The sequence below is a fragment of the Capra hircus genome, chromosome 23, assembly GCF_001704415.2.
Source record: "Capra hircus breed San Clemente chromosome 23, ASM170441v1, whole genome shotgun sequence".
In the NCBI taxonomy this organism is placed as follows: domain Eukaryota; kingdom Metazoa; phylum Chordata; class Mammalia; order Artiodactyla; family Bovidae; genus Capra; species Capra hircus.
Genome location: NC_030830.1, coordinates 17,543,479 through 17,564,668, shown reverse-complemented (window position 1 = coordinate 17,564,668; position 21,190 = coordinate 17,543,479). Strand labels below are relative to the sequence as shown.

At 39.8% G+C, this 21,190-nt stretch overlaps 1 protein-coding gene across 5 annotated transcripts in view; it reads right to left on the bottom strand.

Annotated features, from left to right (window-relative positions):
• Positions 1 to 21,190, bottom strand: part of CARMIL1 (capping protein regulator and myosin 1 linker 1) — a 307,760-nt gene that overhangs the window by 155,667 nt on the left and 130,903 nt on the right. For all 5 annotated transcript variants that reach the window (XM_018038752.1, XM_018038753.1, XM_018038755.1 and 2 more), the window contains exons 3-5: positions 21,112 to 21,162; positions 15,811 to 15,870; positions 7,471 to 7,592 (exon numbers count right to left, since the gene is read on the bottom strand). In XM_018038752.1, coding sequence (XP_017894241.1) covers positions 7,471 to 7,592; positions 15,811 to 15,870; positions 21,112 to 21,162 — 233 coding nt within the window. The remainder of the gene's footprint in view (positions 1 to 7,470; positions 7,593 to 15,810; positions 15,871 to 21,111; positions 21,163 to 21,190) is intronic.

Below are 21,190 nucleotides of genomic sequence, written 5' to 3'. Positions count from 1 at the left end.
GTCTGCTTGCTGCAGTGAGGCAGGCTTTCCAGGCAGGCGAGCCAGGAACACAGTGGGGACAGAAGGAGTGGAGGATATTGACAGGGCCCCACTGAAGTGATGGACACCATGGGGCTTGGTGGATAGGAAAGGAAGGGAGGTAGAAAGGAGGTGGAAAGAGGGCAAAAGTCAAGGGATCCATGGCCAGGAGGCCCCCCAAAAGTCCAAGTATGGGTACCAAGGAAGAGAAAGTGAAAGACTAGAGACTGCAGTTCAACAGAGATGACGAAATGATGATGTCACCCCAGGAGAAGCCGTGCCAGGAGCTGACAGGTCGAGCATGTGTCCATCAAGGGTAAAGTGGGCAGGAGGGAAGAGGTGAGGAAGGCTGTTGGCAGGTTGGAATCACCCAGGACCATGACAGGCCCTGGATGCAAAGTGGGTGAAATAGACATACTAAGTCATACTAAACATTATTTTAATCTTTTTTTAAGCTAGTTGAACATTATTTTAACCTTTAATGAGTCAAAAGCATACTGGCTATGTGTATAATTCTCACCCTTATGAATTCCAATCACCTTATAGAGAAAAATGTTCCCAGTCACTTCCATTTTCTGATTGAATGAATAGTCCAGATAAAATGTGCTGGAGTCTGACAAGTTGCCTAGTTGGGCTGTTCTACTCCTAGAGAAAATCTCAAATACCTATCCAAACATTTAAGTACAAGCATTCTGCTAGCATTGAAAAATACTCCTACTTCTTTTTAATCTTTATGACTGAAGCATGTGCAGATATAATCAACTGTAGTCAAATGCCAGTAACTCCTTCAAATTCTTGTGTAAATTATGATATCCCCTAAATGCAGCATAATTTTTCGCTATATCACCTGAACACACCTGTAATTAACCCCCACCATTCTGAAAGTTCTCGATTTGGGGGCAACTGTGGGTTTAAGAAGATGTTCCTAATGAAAGTGACATGACAGAATCTGGCAGTTTGGAATGGTTCACCCTGGTTCAGGACCATCATTCTGCTATTTTCTGGCTACAAGAAAGCAAAGCCAGCTTTTATGCAAAGATGGAGTGGAGCAGTTGGAAGCAGAAGCATTTACACAGATGAATTAAGTAAACCATGGACACACTAAACTAGATTTATGTCTCTGGCTTTATCTGAGATCACATTTCTCTTCTAAAATCTTGCTTTATTTTGGCTGAACTGTAGAGCATGTTGTTTCAATGACACACAGGATGAAATTCAGCTAGTCAAAAACTAAAAAAGGCAGGAAGCTGGAAGGTTTAGAAATAGGAAGATGGCAGCCTAGGATTATAGTGGCAAACAAACTAATCTGGTTCAGAAACCAGAGTCTAATTTTATTCCCAAAACAGCACTAGAGAGTCACCCTTGGGGGCAGAAGAAATCACCTGGAGGATGAGGGAAACAGCTGGTGTAGACATCCATGCGAAAGGCTTCCTGCCTGAGGAAGCTGCACCTGGCATTTTCCCTCACCTGCAAAACCACCCTTCCAAAGTATCTGTCTGAGTTTTTCCAAGTAGCTCTCCTTCTGTAACAGTTCTCATTTTTCTCTTTTTCAGAAATGAAAAAAAAAAAAAAATTTAGGTATCAGGGACTTAAAGAGTCTCATGAAACAAGTGTATTTATTTACTCAAGAGATACACTCACAAGAACTAAACATCCAAAAGGCAGCAACTGTTTCTTTTGTATTGAACATGAGGCACAGAAAATGAGAAAAGGAAAAATCTATCCCACATGAGTTATGCCTGCAGCAAAGTAACAGCAGAGCCTTCTGTGTATGCACCACAAGGCACTCACTCACACACACACACTCACACGGCATGCATGTAAAACAGAAAGACAGACATGAAATTGCTATCACAACAAATGTCATAACACATCAACCAAAATCCTAGCAAACGGATATGTATTAATACATCCTGCAGCTGCTGCTAAGTCGCTTCGGTCGTGTCCGACTCTGTGTGACCCCATAGGTGGCAGCCCACCAGGCTCTGTCCCTGGGATTCTCCAGCAAGAATACTGGAGTGGGTTGCCATTTCCTTCTCCAATGCACGCATGCATGCAAAGTCTCTTCAGTCATATCCGACTCTGTGTGACCCCATGGACAGCAGCCCACCAGGCTCCTCCATCCACGGAATACATCCTACCACTTACTAATAGGTGGCACTACGCAGTTGAACCAACTACATTTACACTGTGTGTTCTCAGTCGCTCAGTCGTGTCCGACTCTTTGCGACCCCATGGACTATAGCCCACCAGGCTCCTCAGTCCAATGGAATTCTCAGGCAAGAATACTGCAGTGGGTAGCCATTCCCTTCTCCAGGAGATCTTCCCGACCCAGGGATCGAACCCAGGTCTCCTGTATTGCAGGTGAATTCTTTACCATCTGAGCCACCAGGGATTATGTGCATTTAATTTACACAAGAGTCAGAAAATAGTTCATGTGGCAAAAACAGTGAACTCAGTGACAAGCATGCCTGCTCTCTATGCAAACCTCACACTTACATTGTTGACATGGAAAAAAAATCTGAAAATTATTTTTATCCAGTTAAATTAATTGGTTTATCAAAAATTTACTTCCAGCACTCACCCTATACAACATGCAGCTGTCTCCAGAAGAGGACATGTTTTATTGATGCAAACCACACCGCAAAGGGGTACCTACTTCTTTAGCAAAGTATAGAAACTGCCAGAGTATGTAAAGCACCTTTCCATTGTTGACCCATTAACTCCCGTTTTGCCACTTGTCTTCATAATAACCTCATCTTTTCAACCTTAGGGCTTCCCTGATAGCTCAGTTGGTAAAGAACCTGCCTGTAGTGCAAGAGACCCTGGTTCAATTCCTGGGTCAGGAAGATCCGCTGCAGAAGGGATAGGTTACCCACTCCAGTATTCTTGGGTTTCCCTTGTGGCTCAGCTGGTAAAGAATCCTCCTGCAATATGGGAAACCTGGGTTTGATCCCTGGGTTGGGAAGAGAAAGGCTACCCACTCCAGTATTCTTGAAAAGTCGGACAACTGAGTGACTTTCACTTTCCTTTAACTTTTCGAACTTAACCAGTTTTTGAGTTGAAGAGGGATTTGCAATATCATTTCTATCATGGTAGTAAAGATGCACTGTCCTAACTTACTGACACTAATACCCAGCCAACTTTCACACTGTCATCTATATGAAAGAATAATCCAATATGCTGAAAGCCTGAGAAGAAAATCATGTTAGGAGGTTACTGTTGTCTTACCTAAAAAAGGGTGTTATTGGCCACATTTAACAACAAAAAATCAAATTAAAGAAATGCAATCAACCTACGCACAAACATAATATAATTTAAAAATTCATAAACATCAAAGAATATCCCTACAAACATCACCCATTTCCTTCCCAACATGGAGGCTTTCATCCTGGTACTTCTGGGCAAAGACAATAGCAGGCTATAAACCGAAGATTTGTGGAGCATTTGTTAAGCAGTCAACAGAAGTTAATTGAATCCTCACCAAGCTGCATGAGTATCATTATTCCCATTTAACAGAGGAGGACACTGAGGCATGGAGAAGTACATTAATCTGCCTAGAGTCTTGCCCCCCAAAAATATTCAGACAATCTGACACCTTTCAGTATCATTTTGGGGCTCTCTTCCCCCAGGCTCATAAAGCAGTGCTACAAGACTGACTCTCCCTTAAGAGTAGCTGTCACTTTATTGTAAAGTTGAAAAGCCCTCACTAGCTCCCTACTGCCAATCCCAGAGGCTTTTATTTGGGCCCTCTCCAGGTGGCTTTATCTTTGTCTCACAGTGGTATCTGCAGTCTCCCAATTCTAACTGCAAGAGGCTGGTTGCAGACCTCCTAAGGCAAGCCAAGTTGCAGCTGCACCTGCCCTCGCATCTGCCTCCAGCCTCCAACCTCTACCATTTCCCCCACAGAACTCTCCCTGGGGGCCACTGCCAACAACAGTCAACCTCTCAAAACAAAGAGGAAAAAGTGTGAAAGTGTTAGTTGCTCATTGCATCTGACTCTTTGTGACCCCATGGACTGTAGCCCGCCAGGATTCCTCTGTCCAAGGAATTCTCCAGGCAAGAATTCCAGAGTGAGTAGCCATTCCCTTCTTTAGAGTATCTTCTGGATCCAGGGATGAAACCCGAGTCTCCTGCATTATAGGCAGATTCTTTACTGTCTGAGCCCCGAGAGAAGCCCAAACAAATCAAAACAACACAAATCAAACATTATTTTCTTGACATCCCAAATTAAATGAACTTTTCCTTTCTCTGAAATCTGAGGATGGTTCACTTTCCTTTTGTTTTTCACTTATCTATGTTCTCAAGTAAACATCTTCTAAGTTAGTTCTAACTCATTCTAATAACTTAATTTAATGTTAAAAAAAAAAAAAAAAAAACCCTAACTTGGTTTTAGGGAACAGCCAGGGTTCCTGCAGGCCATAACACAAAACAACTTCCTGAAGGGAAACGCCATTACAAGCATCTCTGTGAAACGGATTAAACAACACTTAGGCTACAAATATTTCCCCTAGTTTCCTCACAATATCATTGCCTTAGAGATGAAGCCTCCAATGATAGTGACTATCACACAGTAACAATGGAATGTTGACAAAACAATGCTAACAGTGGTTTGATGTTTAAATTTAAATTTTCTTCATTTTATGTGAAGATTAAACTTTGCTTATTTAATGAAGTAGAAGAGAGATGTAAGGGAGGGAAAGGGGAAGAGGGAAACATATATATACAGCAGAGATTCTGATGCAAAATCTTAATTTTAATTAAAGTTCTTCATTTTTTTCCCTACCTGCATTCTGACTATACTCAAGGGGAGTGGTCATATTTTATAGATATTTATATACTATTTTTATATGTTTGACTTTTATTTATTTATTTTGGCTGTGCTGGGTCTTGGCTGAAGTGCTGGCTTTTCCCTAGCTGCAGCAAGTGGGAACTTGCTGGGAGCCAGCACAGGAGATCCCATCCATGACAAGGTCATGTGGAAGAGACCTGATAAGCAAAGCTTCAGGACTCAAGAAACCCCCTGGACCTGCTCAAGCATCTGCCCCAAAACCAGATGCTTGTCTTACTATTTTATGCCTTTCACCAACTCTTCTGACATTAATAGGGGGCTATCCTCGACCACCTTTCTCTGGAAAAAAATCAACTTAGGGCTCTAGTTGATAAATCTCCTGGGCATGAAAGGAGTATTTCAAACCCCCTGTTAGCATTCTAGCTTACTTGGCAGGTTTATCCAGACTCTTGCAACATTATTGAGCCAATGCTTGCTGCCAAGTTCCCACATCCCTTATCCATTGTGTTCCTGGAAATGCATATAGTTAGGGTGTAGAAGAAACAAGTGATAGCCTTAGCATTAGCAACATTAGACGTTGAGTTAATAAGTTCTTTCTTTGCTGTAACCCGCTGAATCTTTGCTCCATAAAAATGTAACTCTGTACTTTAAGGGTGATGCAGGCTAGGAATTTAAGAAGAAACACTTCAAGGGAAAATTATTGTTCTGGTTGACCAACCTTTATCAAAAAGAGGTCATAAAATATCAACAGGCCTCCGGGCCAGAAGATAATGTACAAAAAATAAGACTCTTGCAGGAAAAAACCTGGTATCGATAAAAGTTAATACTGATGGAATGTTGAGTTGACTCTGCATTTTTCATTTTGCTCAGTGTACAACTCAGGGTATAAAAGCCCTCTCTGAAAATGAAGTGATGGGCCTCGCTCACTGAAGCTTGGTCACCCCGTGTCATTCTTTCATTCATTCGCCAACGTCCTTCATCCTGAGGATATCCCTGGACTCTGCTGAGGCTGGACCCTGGCAGGAAGTACTCTCAAGCTGTGGAGCACAGGCTTCCCGTTGAGGTGGACTCTCTGGTTGCAGGTAGAGACTCTAGGGCACGGGGAGTTATGACATGCAGGGTTAGTGGTTACAGTTCCCAGGCTCTAGAGCACAGGCTCAATTGTTGTGGTGCACGGGCTTAGTTGCTCTGCAGCATATGGGGTCCTTCCAGATCGGGGATCAAACCTGCATCTCCCACATTGGCAGGCAGATTCTTTACCACTGAGTTACCACGGAAGCCCTGTATATTTGATTTTGATCATGGATGCTATTTTCAAAATTAGATTTAAGTAAAACCAGAAATTCAGTTCTTGGCAGGTATCATTTCATTTATACATAGCCAACCTTAGATTATTCAAGAACGGATTATGTGAACTGAGGCCCTGGCTGTGTTTGTCCTGATTCGGCCAGTTCCTGATACCTGTTCAGACTTTCCTTCAATGATCAGCCTCTACCCGAGCAAGGAAGTAGGTGAGGGCTGAGGACCCAAAAGTTCCCATGCTGAGCTCACGTGATACATTTGATGGACAAATAACTCAAACAAGGCTTGAGCATTTCAAGTATAGTTTCATATTCTCCAACTTATTATGAGTGGGTCATTTTCTTTTGCAAGGACCTATTGTCTTTTCCTGTTCTATATTATTTATGTAAAGGATTTATTTCCCTTCCTGACAGCATTGACTACTGGGAACATAGATGAAAAGATTTTACCCCCTTCTTCAAATCTCTCTAGTCACAACAACCAACACCAATAGAATTATACATTTCCCAGGCCAACTGTGTGGCATACAATTAAGGAACTTCACAAGTACAAGCAGAACATTAAAGCCACAAGATACTCAGAGTTGATTTTGACAAGCTAACTGTGCATGTTGGGTAGGAAAGCTGCCTTTTCACCTCAGTCAATCTAACTCCCCTTCTCTAACAACCCATGTACTCCCTAACTACAAACTCTGTTACCCGAGCACATAATCCTGGTTTAAAATGCTTGAGAAAAAAATATGAGGATATGTCCAAGTGAAATTTACTTCTAGCCTTAACATGTATTTCAGAAAAGTGGGAGGAAAATGAAAGAGGCTATGTTGGACTTTCAGTTTTGTTGGTAAGTTTCCTCTCACTGAACAGAAAAAAAATAGGGAAAATGAAGAAAATAAAATTCTTCATTAATGTAATACTTGATGCCTCCCTATAAAGCATTCAGCCCCAGACATTCTGCTAATAGCTGTGTGTAAAATTCATACTAGGGTAAATCTCAGCTTGCGTGCTCTGTGATGACCTAGAGGGAGACCCAAGAGGAGACATATACATGTGGCTGATTTACCTGGTTGTACAGCAACTGACACGACATTGTAAAGCAATCACAGTCCAATAAACAAACAAAAAATTTTGTGTGTGTGTTTTAGCCTTAGCAGGAGAAGTTAAAGGAATACCAAACTCCTTCCTCACTCCAGCTCTTTAAAGAACAGCACATAGGCAATCTCAGGCAAGAAACAGGATTGAGCCAGGGTTTTGATGTGTAACGTTTAAAAGATAAAGGGAGCAGGAGAGAGGAAGCCGATGAAGGGCAAGAGGAAGGCTGTTTGCACTCTGAGGGAGGGCCGGGTCCCCGGGAGAACTCACACTGGGGAGAGGCCAGGGAAGATCTTGCGCAGGTTGGTGCCGATGTGCGCCAGCACCTCGCTCACGTCCTCGGGCGACGCCATCTTCATGGAGATGCTGCACCTCTCAGTTTCCACAACCATCTGCAACAACCGGGTGGGACACTGCTTAAGGAGGAGGCCAGTCCCTAAAGTTATTTACTTTAAATAGTGTAAACTATACACAGTAGCCACCCCCCGCCCCTTATCCTTGGGGAAACATTCCAAGGCCCCCAGTGGAAGCCTGAAAGCAGGCAGTACTGAAGCCTATATATATGCTATATTTTTTCCTATACATACATGCCCATAATAGAGCTTAATTTATAAATCAGGCACACTAAGAGATTGACAATAACTAATAACAATTAAAACCATCAGTTCAGTTCAATTCAGTCGCTCAGTCGTGTCCAACTCTTTGTGACCCCATGAATTGCATAGACTATAACAACAGCTATGTGAATGTGGTCTCTCTCAAAACATCTTACTGTACAAATAAAAGTCTTTTCCATCTTTTTTTAAATTGAAGCATAGTTGAAGTACAAATTTAATGCCTTTTCCATCTTTTTTTTTTAATTGAAGCATAGTTGCAGTATAATATTATAAGGTATGAGTGCATAAGATAGTGATTCACAACTTTTAATGTTTATACTCCATTTATAGTTATTATAAAATATTGGCTATATTCTCTTATGCTGCACAATATATCCTCGTAGCTTACTTTCTACCTAATATTTGTCCCTTTGAGTCCTCTACCCATATACAATGCCTCCTCCTTCCCACTAGTAACCATTAGTTTCTCCTCCAGATCTGTGAGTCTGCTTTTTTGTTATATTTACTAGTTTGCTATAATTTTGAGATTCTACCATACCGTATTTCTTTCTTATTTTACTTAGTATGATCCCTCCAAGCTCATCCACGTTGCTGCAGATGGCAAAGTCCCATTCTTTTTTATGACTAAGTAGTATTACACTCTGTGTATATGCACATGTGTGTACCTATCACATCTTTGCTATCCATTCACCTGTTGGAAGAAACTTAGGTTGCTTCCATTCCTTGGCAATTGTAAATAATGCTGCTATTAACACTGGGGTGCATGGATCTTTTCTAATCATTGTTTTGGTTTTTTAGGATATATACCTAGAAGTGAAATTCCTGGATCCTATGGTAGTTCTACTTTAGTTTTATGAGGAACCACCATATTGCTTTCCACAGTGGTTGCACCAATTCACATTCCCACCGACCATGTATGAGGGTTCTCTTTTCTCCACCTCCTCGCCAGTATTTGTTATTTGTACTCTTTTTGATGACAATCTTTCTGACAAGTGTCAGGTGGTATCTCATTGTAGTTTTGATTTGCATCTCTCTGATGATAGCAATGTTTTGCATCTTTTTATCTGCCTTTTGCCCATCTGCATTTCCTCTTTGGAAAAATGCCTATTCACTTCTGCCCAATTTTTAATGAGTTTTTTTTTTATGTTGAGCTGTATGTTGTTTATATATGTTGAATATTTACCTCTTATCAATCATATCATTTGCAAATATTTTCTCTCCTTCATTGGATTCTCTTTCTTTTTTTGCTTTGTCAATGGTTTCCTTTAAGGCCTTTTCCATCTTCATTAAGTAGTCATCACACTCTGTGGCTATAACTTTGGCAGTTTGAGATGCAACAGCGAAATAGCACAAATTTCTTTTTCTTGCCTCACAATTTCACAGACACAAGATTTGCTCTTACCACAGATCTAAGCATCCTCAGCATATAATTTTTTTCTTTCTTTATTAAGTCAAGAACTTTCACCTTTTCATTTAAAGGGAGCACTCTGTGGCTTCTCTTTGGCACATCCCAATTGCCAATATTATGACACTTATGCTTCAGGGCCATTATAAAATAAGGGTTACTTCAACACAAGCACTGAAACACTGTGACAGCTAGTCTGAAAACCTAGCTGGCTACCATGTGACTAATGTGTGACAAACACTGAATGAAGAGATGATTCAAGCCCTGGGTGGGATAAGGCAGGACAGTGCAAGATTTCATACATGCTTGAACAGCATGTATGTAAGACTACTCAGAACAGCATGAAATTTTTAAGACTTATGAATTGTTTATTTCCAGATTTTTCCATTTTTCCAACCATGGTCAACCATGGGTAACTGAAGCTACAGAAATTGAAACTTTGCATAACAGGATACTTCTGTGCTCGTGCTGGTATATACTAATAGAATACCAGATTTTAAGAAGCAATTTCTTAAAATAATGCTCTTAATTTTAAGTCTCAACGAACTGTCTGGGTAGAGCGGTTAGTTTGTCAGAAATATCCAGAAACTGAAGTAAGTGTCTCTAAGGGCCAAACTGCAGATTCAAACAGATCCCCTCAATGATGGAGAGTGAATATCCACATTTGTGGGTGACTTTTCCTTTTACCAAAATTTTACCTTGACTTACAAAGTCTGTTATATTCCTACCATCTAGTGTAAGTAAGAATACCTCCTTCGGTGAATACCGGAGGACAAAATGGTCGTTCCATTTTTTGAAAACATGTTTTAAAAACAAGACATCATGAGATATTTAAGTAAAAGGGAAAAATCTTTTCCCTGATAACAAAAGAAAAATCAAGTGTTATAAAAGCTTCAACTTTTCTGAGAGAGGATATTTGGAAAGGATTATACAGAGGGAACAGGTTAATAAAAGTCATGCTAGGTGAAGACTCAGCTCTATAATTATCTGGTGGAGATGTCCAAAACTTATACCAAAATGCTAAACTGAGTTCATATAGCTAGGCTTACAAATAAGAATAAAACAACTTGATAGAAAGGGTAGGTCACAAAAGAGACATTAGACTGACTAGAAACACATTCCAAATAAAAAGTTGTTCAAGTCACTTCTTTTTAAAGGAAAAATGATAGCATTATCTTGGATCTCAAAAATATTAATGTAAAATGCAATCCCTTTGATGATCACTGCATCAAAATATCCTTGTATATCTACTCCCTGTTTCTACTTAATTTGTACAAAAATGTGATGGGGAAACTCCACCCTTAATATGCAACTAAACAACTGGATTTAAAAGAAGCTTTTAGATTCGCTCTGTGTGTGTGTGGCTGTATGTGCAGCTCCGTCCTATCCAATTCTACAACCCCATGGACTGTAGCCCACCAGGCTCCTCTGTCCATGCAATTTAGAGTGTCCTAAAATTAGCTTCCTGGTGGCTGAGTGGTAAAGAATGATCTCTGGTTGAGGAAGATCCCCTGGAAAAGGAAATGACAATCCACTCCAGTATTTCTGACCTGGAAAACCCCATGGACAGAGGAGCCTGGCAGGCTACAGTCCATGGGGTTGCAAAGATTTGGACACGACTTAGCAACTGAACAAAAACAAAAAAAATCAGCTGAATTTTTAAAAAATAATCTGTATTTCAAAGTGCTTATATTAAAAGAAAAAGCAATCCAATTTATTTGTCAAAATGAAATCAAAAAGACTTAAGTAATTTAAGTCCTTAAATGTTACTTTTTCATAAGTATCCTTAGAGGAATCTGTTAACAAGTATTTAATACATACCAACTTTGTAATGGTTAGTTGGCTCCCTGAATAGAAAGCATTTTTTTAACCCCAATTTTCACTACAGCACTGCCTTTGAAATTCTCTAGACAAAGACTTCATTGGTCTTGTAGCAGTTGGTCCAAGAGATATTTATCCCAAAAAAGGCAGCAAGCATTCTTGTACATGGCGGTAGTTACTGACATGACACTTCAGTGATATGTCTTGAGTAAGGCTAATGCTGCTGATGTTTCATACACACCTATCTGGGCATGCGCAGGTTTTAAAAAGCCAGATACTTTGTGATACAACCCCCTTGTCTATGTTCCACACCCCATCCCCAACCTTCCCACAACAGGTAATTATATTTTTCACTATAACGTACTGCTTCTTTCATCACATCTAGTGCATCTATTCAGCTCACAGTTTGGGCATCATAATTAGTAACTAGCTTATTCTAATTCCACTTAATCGTAACACCTAATCATCCTTAATTGTACAAGACTGAATAGAATGACAGGGAAGGAAAAAAAAGGTGACAGGTAGGAAGAATTGAGGCCTTCGAATTCAACCTCACATAAAAGAATTCATCCAGCCTTGCATAATATGTCACCACCTTTGCATAATGTAAAGATAACAACAAAGTGATAGAGGTGAGACCAACACAGTAAATCATTTCATCAGAAAAATGAATTCCGTCTCAAATATCCCTTGCCCACCTACTTCAGTTGAGGCTAAAACAGAATGTTTGAAACAAGTATTGCTTAGACACCTAGCAGAATATATTCCCTGAGTCCAATATACATTTAAAATAATAGCACTATAAACACTAGTATCCTATTAATATTTAAGATGCAAGTTTCTAACCCCACTATGCCTCTTGCTTAGAACCACCTGAGTAATCTTTAAGAAAAATGTTCTTACTAAAGCCCAGCCAACAGATCTGTGAAGGGTTTTTCTTGCAACGGAAATAGCCATAGGTGGCTTATCAAAATCATTCTATGACACAGCAAACAACCTTATAATAAAAAAAAAAAAAGGAAAAAAATTTAGCAGCTATTTCAGTTGTATAAAAAATGGTCCAAAAATCCTATAACTATAAAACTATACAACCACTGATCTCTATTTACAACCATGACAGCAAGAAAACTTGAACACCAGAAAGTGTTATGGCAAGGAGACTTCTAAAATAAGCTGACGCTCTCCCACATTTTCACACGGAGGAGGAAAAGAATAGTAAAAGTCACATTTCCCAAACTCAGCACCAAATTCACTCATGCTCACTAATATACCATGAAATGTATATGTCTCCTTGCATCTTATCAGAATTTACTATAATTAAATGATAAAATTGCAGAGACAGAAAGTTAATAAATCCCAGAAAACACTTAAAAAAATGTTCTGTTCAAGGCTAGTCAGGCAGATGCCATCATTCTTATGATTTCACATTAGGGAAAAAAAAAAAAAAAAACCAGCAACATCAACGGTCCTGAGGTAACATAGGTAGTTCGTTCTCAACCTATGGGACACAACAGAACCAAATGCCCACCTCAGACATATGGAATCCTAACTGTCGTGAGTGAATACGTGCGAGAGTGTGTGTATGTGGCAGAGGAGGGAGTAGGGTTGCTGGAGGTACATCTTTTTCATTTTTTATACAAATTTTAAAGGCTACTCTCCAATTATAGTTACTGGAAAATATGGGCTATATTCCCTGCGCTGTACAATACATCCCTGTAGCCTGTCTTACACCCAATAGCTGAGGCATCAGTATTTTTTAAAAGCACCACAGGCAATTTTAAAACGTCAAATTTTGAATCCCACTAAGTGACTCATATTGCCAGTGTCTGGATTGCTAGCTCCTTTGTGAGAACAGTCCCACTGTTTCACTATATAGTGATTTGATTTTCAAGGTCAACACCATGCATAAAGTCAGACCGAAGTGGCGTTGCAGAGCTGCTGTTGTGGTACTTACAGTGACAGAACAGCTCCGTGGGACTGAGGCAGATTGCCTTAACCCTCATTCCTCTGAATGCTGGACATTTTGAAGGCACAGCACCGTAAGTGTGATCAGTTTCAGCAGCCACATGCAAAAATTGGTCTTGCTGTATCAGCTTCCTTTCTCATGATGAAATAGCACAGTCTAATCATATTCTGAATATAACCTTGGCATTGATATTTCAATACCACCCTTCTGTTCGCATCACAACCCCAAAATCATGAACATAAACATTCCTGAATTAAGACCATCAGGAAGGCCCTGGTTATGTCATCATTCATGAGTGATCACTCCTGCATATGTTTTCCCATTTGGGCAAACATATGGAGCTATAATTTTCCTTCCAAACTCCAGTTCCTGGAGAATGATAAACAGATAGGATAAAACATTGCTTTAAGATGAACTATGGAAATCTTCCAAGGATTTGTATGCAATCTCAATCAACATAAAGTGACAATTTCGACAATTTCTTTTAGGAACGTTATCAACAAACTACACACACACACACACACACATATATTTTCTTTAGAGTTTTTTTTTTTAATTAAATAGAAGGAAATAAAAACATCAGAGTAAGAATCAATGGAATATAAAACAATCAATGAAGTCAATAGCGAAAAGTGAATACAACCAAAAAGCAAGTTCCTTGAGAAGACCAAAAGAATTGATAAACCTCTAACCAGATTGATATGGAAAAGAAAAAAGAGAAGAACCAAACCATCAACATCATGGAAGATAATCTACAGATAATTAAACGCTAACAAGTGGATACTATGAACTACTTTATATCAGTAAATTTGACAAAGGTATATAAGGCTTGTATACTGAAAGCTACAACAAAATACTACCAAGATAAATTTTAAAAGACCTAATGACATGGAGAAATAATTTTTTTGGATCAGGGATTCTATTTTATTAAGACATCAGTTCTCTCCAAACTGATTTATAGATACAATATAATCCCAATCAAAATCTCAGCAGGCCTTTTTGTAGAAACTGAGCTGAGTCTAAAATTCATATGGAATGCAAAGAACAAAACGATTTTGAAAAAGAAGAACAAAATTGGAGGACTAACACTATCTGATTTCAATTCTTGCTATAACAGCCACAGTAATCAAGACAATGCAAGATCAACATAAGGACAAATAGACTTGAGGGACAGGATTAAGAGGACCAAGGAGACCAGAAAAAGACCAACATTTATGCGTACAATTGATCTTCACCAAAAGTGAAAGTTCAATGTGGAAATGACAGTTTCAAACAGACAAGTAGAAATATATACATTAAAAAATTGATTCACATATTGCTTTATATAAGGAAATTATTAATACTTCAAAATGGATCATAGACCTAAATGTATAACTTAGAGCTATAAAACACCTAAGAAGATATAGACCATCTGTGACCTTAAGTTAATCAATAATTCAATATGATGTCAGCACGATCCATGAAAGAAAACAAACAAACTGAACTTCATCAAAATTTTAAAATTCCACTCTTTAGAAAGCACTGTAAAGAATGAAAAAACAAGCCACAGACCAAGAGAAAATATGAACAGATCATGTTTAATAAAGGATTTGTATTCAAACTTTACAAAGAACTAGTAAAAGAAAGAACAAGAACTTAATTTTTTAAATGGCAAAAGATTTGAACCAACACTTGAACAAAGATACATGACAGCAAATAAACAGATAAGATGCTCAATATCGTTAGTCACTAGGAAAATACAAATTTAAAAACTACAAATTTATTAAAATGGCTAACATTTAAAGCACTGATCATACTAGTATTGCAGAGGATGTGAAGGAACTAGAACCCTTACAATGTTGGTGGTGATATAAAATGGTACAATCACTTTGGGAAACAGTTTAGCAGCATCATAAAAAAGATAACAGACACCTACCATACAATTCAGCCATTCCACTCCTAGATATTTACCTACATGAACTAAAAGCCAATGTCCAATCAATGATTTGTAAATAAATGCACCTTTGGTTGTCAGCCAAAAGCTAGAAACAACCCAAATGTCCATCACTGGATAAACTGTGATATAGTCATACAATGGAACACTATTCAGCAATAAAAAGGAATGAACTATTGAGATATGCAACAAAATTAATCATTCTCCAGATAAATACACTGGCTAAAAGGAGGCACACACACTATGATTCTACTCATAAAATTTCAGAAATTAGTGGCTGAGAGCAGATGCCTGTAGGTGATTACAGATGAGGAGGGGCAAGGGGAAATGTTTACTAAGATGCGTGAGAGTGATGCATGGGAGTGATAAATATGTTCAGTATCTTGATTGTGGTGACTGTTTCATGGTTCCACATGTCACAGCTTATCAAGCTGCACACTTTAGTTGACTGCATGTTACAGTTCAATAAAGTTGTCCTTTAAAATCTATATTTTATTAATATCAAAAAATTCTCTTAATCACTCTGTTCCCAGAAAGATCTTACATAGTATTGTAGAATAGCTATAAAATTTTAGTGCTAAAACTTGTACAACATTTCTAAGGAACAGTACTCTCACATCTACATTGCCAGGTAATATAAGAGCTCATTAGGTCTTTCCATACTAAGTTAGAACAAACTGCTTCCTTTATCATGAACTCCTGACCCCTGCCCACCCAGCCCCTGTTGAGTCTCTCATTCAAAAACTCCATTTTCCCTTATCTTGTTTTTCTACATTATCTCAAGAAACTTTCATTAGTGAACCAAACAGAAGAAACTCTAGAAAGGTTCTGACCTTGGAATAATGACAAACAGGTTGTTCATACCCACCTGAGCTGGCTTGCTGCAGATGACACCGTGAATCTCCAAGTAGCTGAAGGTTACCTCGAGCTGCATTGAGGGAGGGGGAGGAAAGACAGACCTGTAATAAGGGTGTTAAAACCTATAATTCAAAGTAAAAATGCTACAATTAGAAATAGTCCAAGTGCAACAAAATATTGGGCATCTTCTGAAGGTAGGCTGGTTTAATATCTCCATTCATTCAATATGACATGACCTTTGACCTATCATATTTCAAAAAAAGCATTAGTAACTTTCCTAAAGGGCCAAAAGGAAATGCCAAGTCTGACTTTTTAAAATTTCATCCAAGGACAAACCCCATGGAAAGTTTCTGTACTTCTACTCCATTATTTATTTACTGAGGAATGACTGTATGCAGGGAGCGATCCAAATAGACTTTTTTCCTCTTATTTCAAGATGTTGCTACAGCAAATCAGATCAGGATACAGACACTGTTGGTTTTCCCTTCTTTCTAAACCCTTACCCCTTTGGGTTACATTCTGGCCACTTATTAGAGTCATCATTCTTTCCACTGTCTTTCATTAAAGTGCCTATTTTAAATGGATTTAGGAAAACACAGTATTTAGGAATTTTAATCTGTGCTCCAATGAAACACAGTTATTAATAAATAAAAGTCTTCTGTCCCTGTATATGCATAAATTATGATTTATTTCCTTTCTATTTTAATAACACATGCTCCTTTCTCGCTTCTCCTATAATCAGCATTTCTTTTTCTCCAAAATATCTCCAGTCTCTCACTCTTTGCCTATTTTTCCTGGAAAACTGCCACTAATCTTTCTCCCAGTTTTTCAGTGTTTCATCTGAGTACAGCAAACAGTCACAGCACCGAGGACTAAAGACAAAGGGCAGAACTGAGCTGGATCAGTTTATTTCACTCTCTTGCTTTAAAACTAGAAAAAGTAATGGGGAAAGAACCCACCTAGAACCAAACCCATAGGACCCATAGCTCTGCCTGCTGGTGCTATGCTGTACCTTTATACATTTGGTAGGATCAATTTTAGAACAGAGGACCCCTGAATCTCCAGTTAAATGCTTTGAAGTATGAAGATGAGGGCCAGAGGTAGAAAGATAAATTCATTGCTTCATCATTCACATCACTGAACCAACAGTTACAGAAGGCCTACTATGTGCCAAGAAGGGCAAGAGAAATGACACATTTATCTCATCCTCCCAGAATTAAATGCAGTCTTGAAGGCACCTCTTAAACATTCAGTTAGAGTGGATGTCTTCTTCCCTATTGTTATGAAGATCAGTACTTGGTGAGGTTTGAAAACTCATTTAAAGCAGGAATTTGTTTCTAAATAAAGTGTATCTCTACCTTCCCATTTATTTCAAATTAAATCTTATAAGCATATTTTTATTTGCCAGCCTTGGACATAGTGCCAAAGTTTCTTCTTTGAATCAAGCCCCTTGGGCTGGCCCTTCAAAGGCATTTCCTCTGTGGGCCACACTCAGAACTGCAGAGCACCAACTTTCAATGCAAGCTCTTTAAAATGGAGTGAGAACTTGAAGACATTGGGAAAGCAATACAAGGGTGTAAGTTCTCTAGGTTATTATATTCCCCATGTCGTGAAGTCGCTCAGTCGTGTCCGACTCTTTGTGACCCCATGGACTGTAGCCCACCAGACTCCTCCATCCCTGGAATTTTCTAGGCAAGAGTACTGGAGTGGGTTGCCAATATTCCCCATGCCCCTGGCCTTTAACAGATGCCTGGTCCTTAACACGACAGTAATATTTTAAGTGAATAATTTGATCAACATTCAATAATTCATAGATGCTCTCTCTTTTTACAGCCTATTTCATTGATATGTGAAATATATATTTTTTTAATTTAAAACTGTAATTATAACTACTGTGAACAGGTTTGGAAACAAACCACTGACTCTTAGTGGGCACTCATTCAACTGGTGGGAACAGGTGTCTGGGAGGACCTGCACTCTTACAACCTAGCAGCTACGAAGATACAGCTGGCAGCAGTCAGCATCACCGGGGCTGGCATGGGCAGCTGTGGTCAGTCTGGCTGAGAGAGGTCAGCTGGAGGTCAGTTAAGATGCTTCTCCTGCCCCTCAGGGCTGTCCCTGGAATAAACCAAGTGCCAGGGAGCCAGGAAAGCACTGAGACATTCCAGCTAGGCCCTGAAAAATGACTTCAAGTGTGTCCAACAAAGAAAAACAGAAAAGGGAAATCCAGGCAGAAGAAAAAGAATCTGCAAAGGCACAGAAGGATTCAGAGCAGGAGGGCAAGGCTGAAATGGGAAGCAGACTCTGCAGTTTTGGGAATGAGGAAGGGAGGACAGGCTGAGTCTGTTATTGATCATAACAATCACGGGTTATTGATCTTAACGATTAATGAATGCTGAGGAGGGGAATCCCTGAGACAATGACTGATGTCATAACCAGGTCCAAGGCATTCTCTCTAACCTCACCGACGGCTTTTTAATAGGACTATGCTCTCAACTTCTGTCACTGACCCTCCCCTGACTCCAGGCCACCCTGAAGACAGCTTAAAGAACACCCCTGAGCAGGAGCAGGCAGGGGGACTATTGAGGAAGTGGAGACCCAGGCGGGCTGCAGGAGACCTAGGGCATCTTTAAAAGAGAACCACAGGTACTGGAGTCAGTTAGGTATGAGGAAAGAACGGGCCCAGGCTATCCACAGCTCTCTCCCATCCTCTCGCTCACCACCTCTACTCCCAGCAAGACAGGCCCCACCCGACAGGCGGCAGAGCCAATCTAACTGTGATTATGTGACGCTCCTCCGGGAACTCCCACTATTCTGCACGTAGTAACCTGTGTCATGACTGCCCATCTTTCTGGCCAGTTTCCCTTCCTCCACAGCCTCCTCAGTCCTGGGCCCACACCCCAGCTCCCCAGACGCACTGTGCTACTGTCAACTGGTAAACCTCTGACCAGTGGGAGGCCCCTTCCACTGCCTGGTTGACTTGGGGTCATCTTTCAACCCAGCTTCCCTACAGACCCTCCCCTGACAATAGCCCACTCCCCATCCCCCTAAGCAGAGTTGGAGCCTTCTGGGGGGAATGGCAAAGTTCTATTTCTTCATCTGCGTGTGGCTGCAGAGGTCTCTGCTCGGTGATTAATCACGGAGTTGCACGTTTCTATTCTGCACATTTGACTGCATATGAGGTACATTTGACTATAAAAAGAGAAAAGAAAATGTTTAATTAATCAGCCCCGAAGAAAAGAGAATAAACCTGTGCGAAAACCAGAGGCTGTTGTACACTACTGCTCTGAATATAATTATTTCCCCAGAAGAATGAATGTCTTTGACACTGGCCCTGCTTCTTAACCAAGGTATGCTGTGATACATGAAAACCAGCCTTCTCTCCAGGGCAGCCTGCCCGCGGGACACTCTGAGAGAAGGTTTGCCTTTCTTTCTTTGTGATGCTGACAATATCAGAAATCAGAACAAAACTGCCCTAGCCAGGCTAGTGTGAATGTTATATATATCATGGGATGAAAGTGGCCATTTGCCCAAGAGCAGAGCAAGGAGGGGGCAACAGAAGGGAGACACATGACTCTTGAAGAGGTGATAACATTTTTAATTAGGGTAAACATATCATTCAGGAGCCTTCCAGTCAATAGACTGCTTGACTATTTTCCTTCCTTAATTTTTCATCAGTACAATAATGGTTAACTCACTTCCTTATATCCTGCCTTCAGGTACTTTAGAATACAGGTAATTTAGTCCAAAATCATTTACATAATAACTGATTTCATTTATAACACATTATAAACATAAAGCCTCACTGTATTATCAAAAGGGGTGGGATAATATAAAGTCTCATTCCTTAGAGAAACTGTGTAGAATTTAACATTTGCATGATTAGAAAGAAAAAAGGCATCAGGTACCAACAGCCTTTGATTGGCAAACACTGGGTTGGCACCTTCTCAAAATTCAGCGAAAATCATGCAAATCATTAGTCAGTCCTACAAGTTCCACCGTGTCCAGCGCATAAGAAAGTATTCACAAGACAGTGGCTAAATACTGAATTTTAAGAAGAAAGGACTAGAAACATGATGCAACCCAAACATCATAGTCCAATGAGGCTAAAAGCATCTTCCAAACCTTCCCCATCTTCCTGGGTTTGTCGGCAAGTGAGGCAAGTTCAGCTCAGTAGAAAGTTGAAAAGAGGAGGCTAGTGAGTCTAAATCTTTTCCCATTCATTACTTGCAAATACTCAGATAAGCCAGCTCTGTAGTTTTTGGGCTCTTTTCTAGTAGCTCACCTACAAGGCTACTGTGAGAATTGAGTGAGATAATGTACTTAAAATATACTTGATAGACAACTAACTAAATTCTGGTGATAACAAGGTACTTTTAGGGATGCAAAGCCCCTGCTCCCATGCTTTGATGAGAACCATCCATCTGTCACTAACTGGTGTAAGCCTGACCTCAGGCAAGCTACTGTCCCGCCCTGTGCCTCAGTTTCCTTATCTGTAAGACAAGAAGAATAATGAGACTTACCACATGGCTTTCACAACTTATTTTTAGGGAGATCATCTTATCTTATTTACTAAAACAATATTCAATAAATGTAGCTATCATTATCATTTTAGGGGAAAAAAATACCAATTTCTTGTTACCATTTAGTTCATATCCTATAAAACAGGTCAAAACCTTTCTGTGACCATAAAGAAAATAAAAAGAAGTGATTGTGGTGCCTAATTCACAAGTTATCCGTTCAAGTGTTAATTTGCACCCTATTACAAAGGACATCTTATGGAAAATGTTAGTCTTTTTTAAAGAACCAAGTGGTATCATGTTATTTTCTAGAGGCAACACCTCTAAAACTATATTTTTAGTTATTTTTTAGAGGCCACACCACAGTCCTCCACCATGGAGGAAGACTGGGTGGCTACATTTCCGGTCATACACTCTTTATGAGTTAGGATGCTTATTCCCCACATGTCAAAGCCTTAGAAAATTGAGCCATTATTAGACCCAAGGAAATAAGAACCAGACTTGAAGAAAGTATAAACCCTGCCCCAGTTGAGAGGAAAATCACTGAAATTCACCAGCCCTGAGGATACGGAGCATGAAATACTTCGCTGCTTTTCTTGGATGCTCTACACAGATAGGGGGACAAAGGAGATATGCAGGTGCTTTCTGGGGAGAAGGAAGGAAAATAAGGTTGTGCAAAGAGAACTCTGGACATACTGGCCTAAATCATAAATCTACACAACTGAGAATCGAGTGTGTGTTGTGTTGGGCTGTGTGCGTGTGTTGGAAGGAGGAAACTCATCAACACTCACCTTGGTGGGGATTCGTGCTGTGACGAGGAAGGCACGGCATGACGTGAGCACCTGTAAGATAGAAGTGGCAACATCAGTA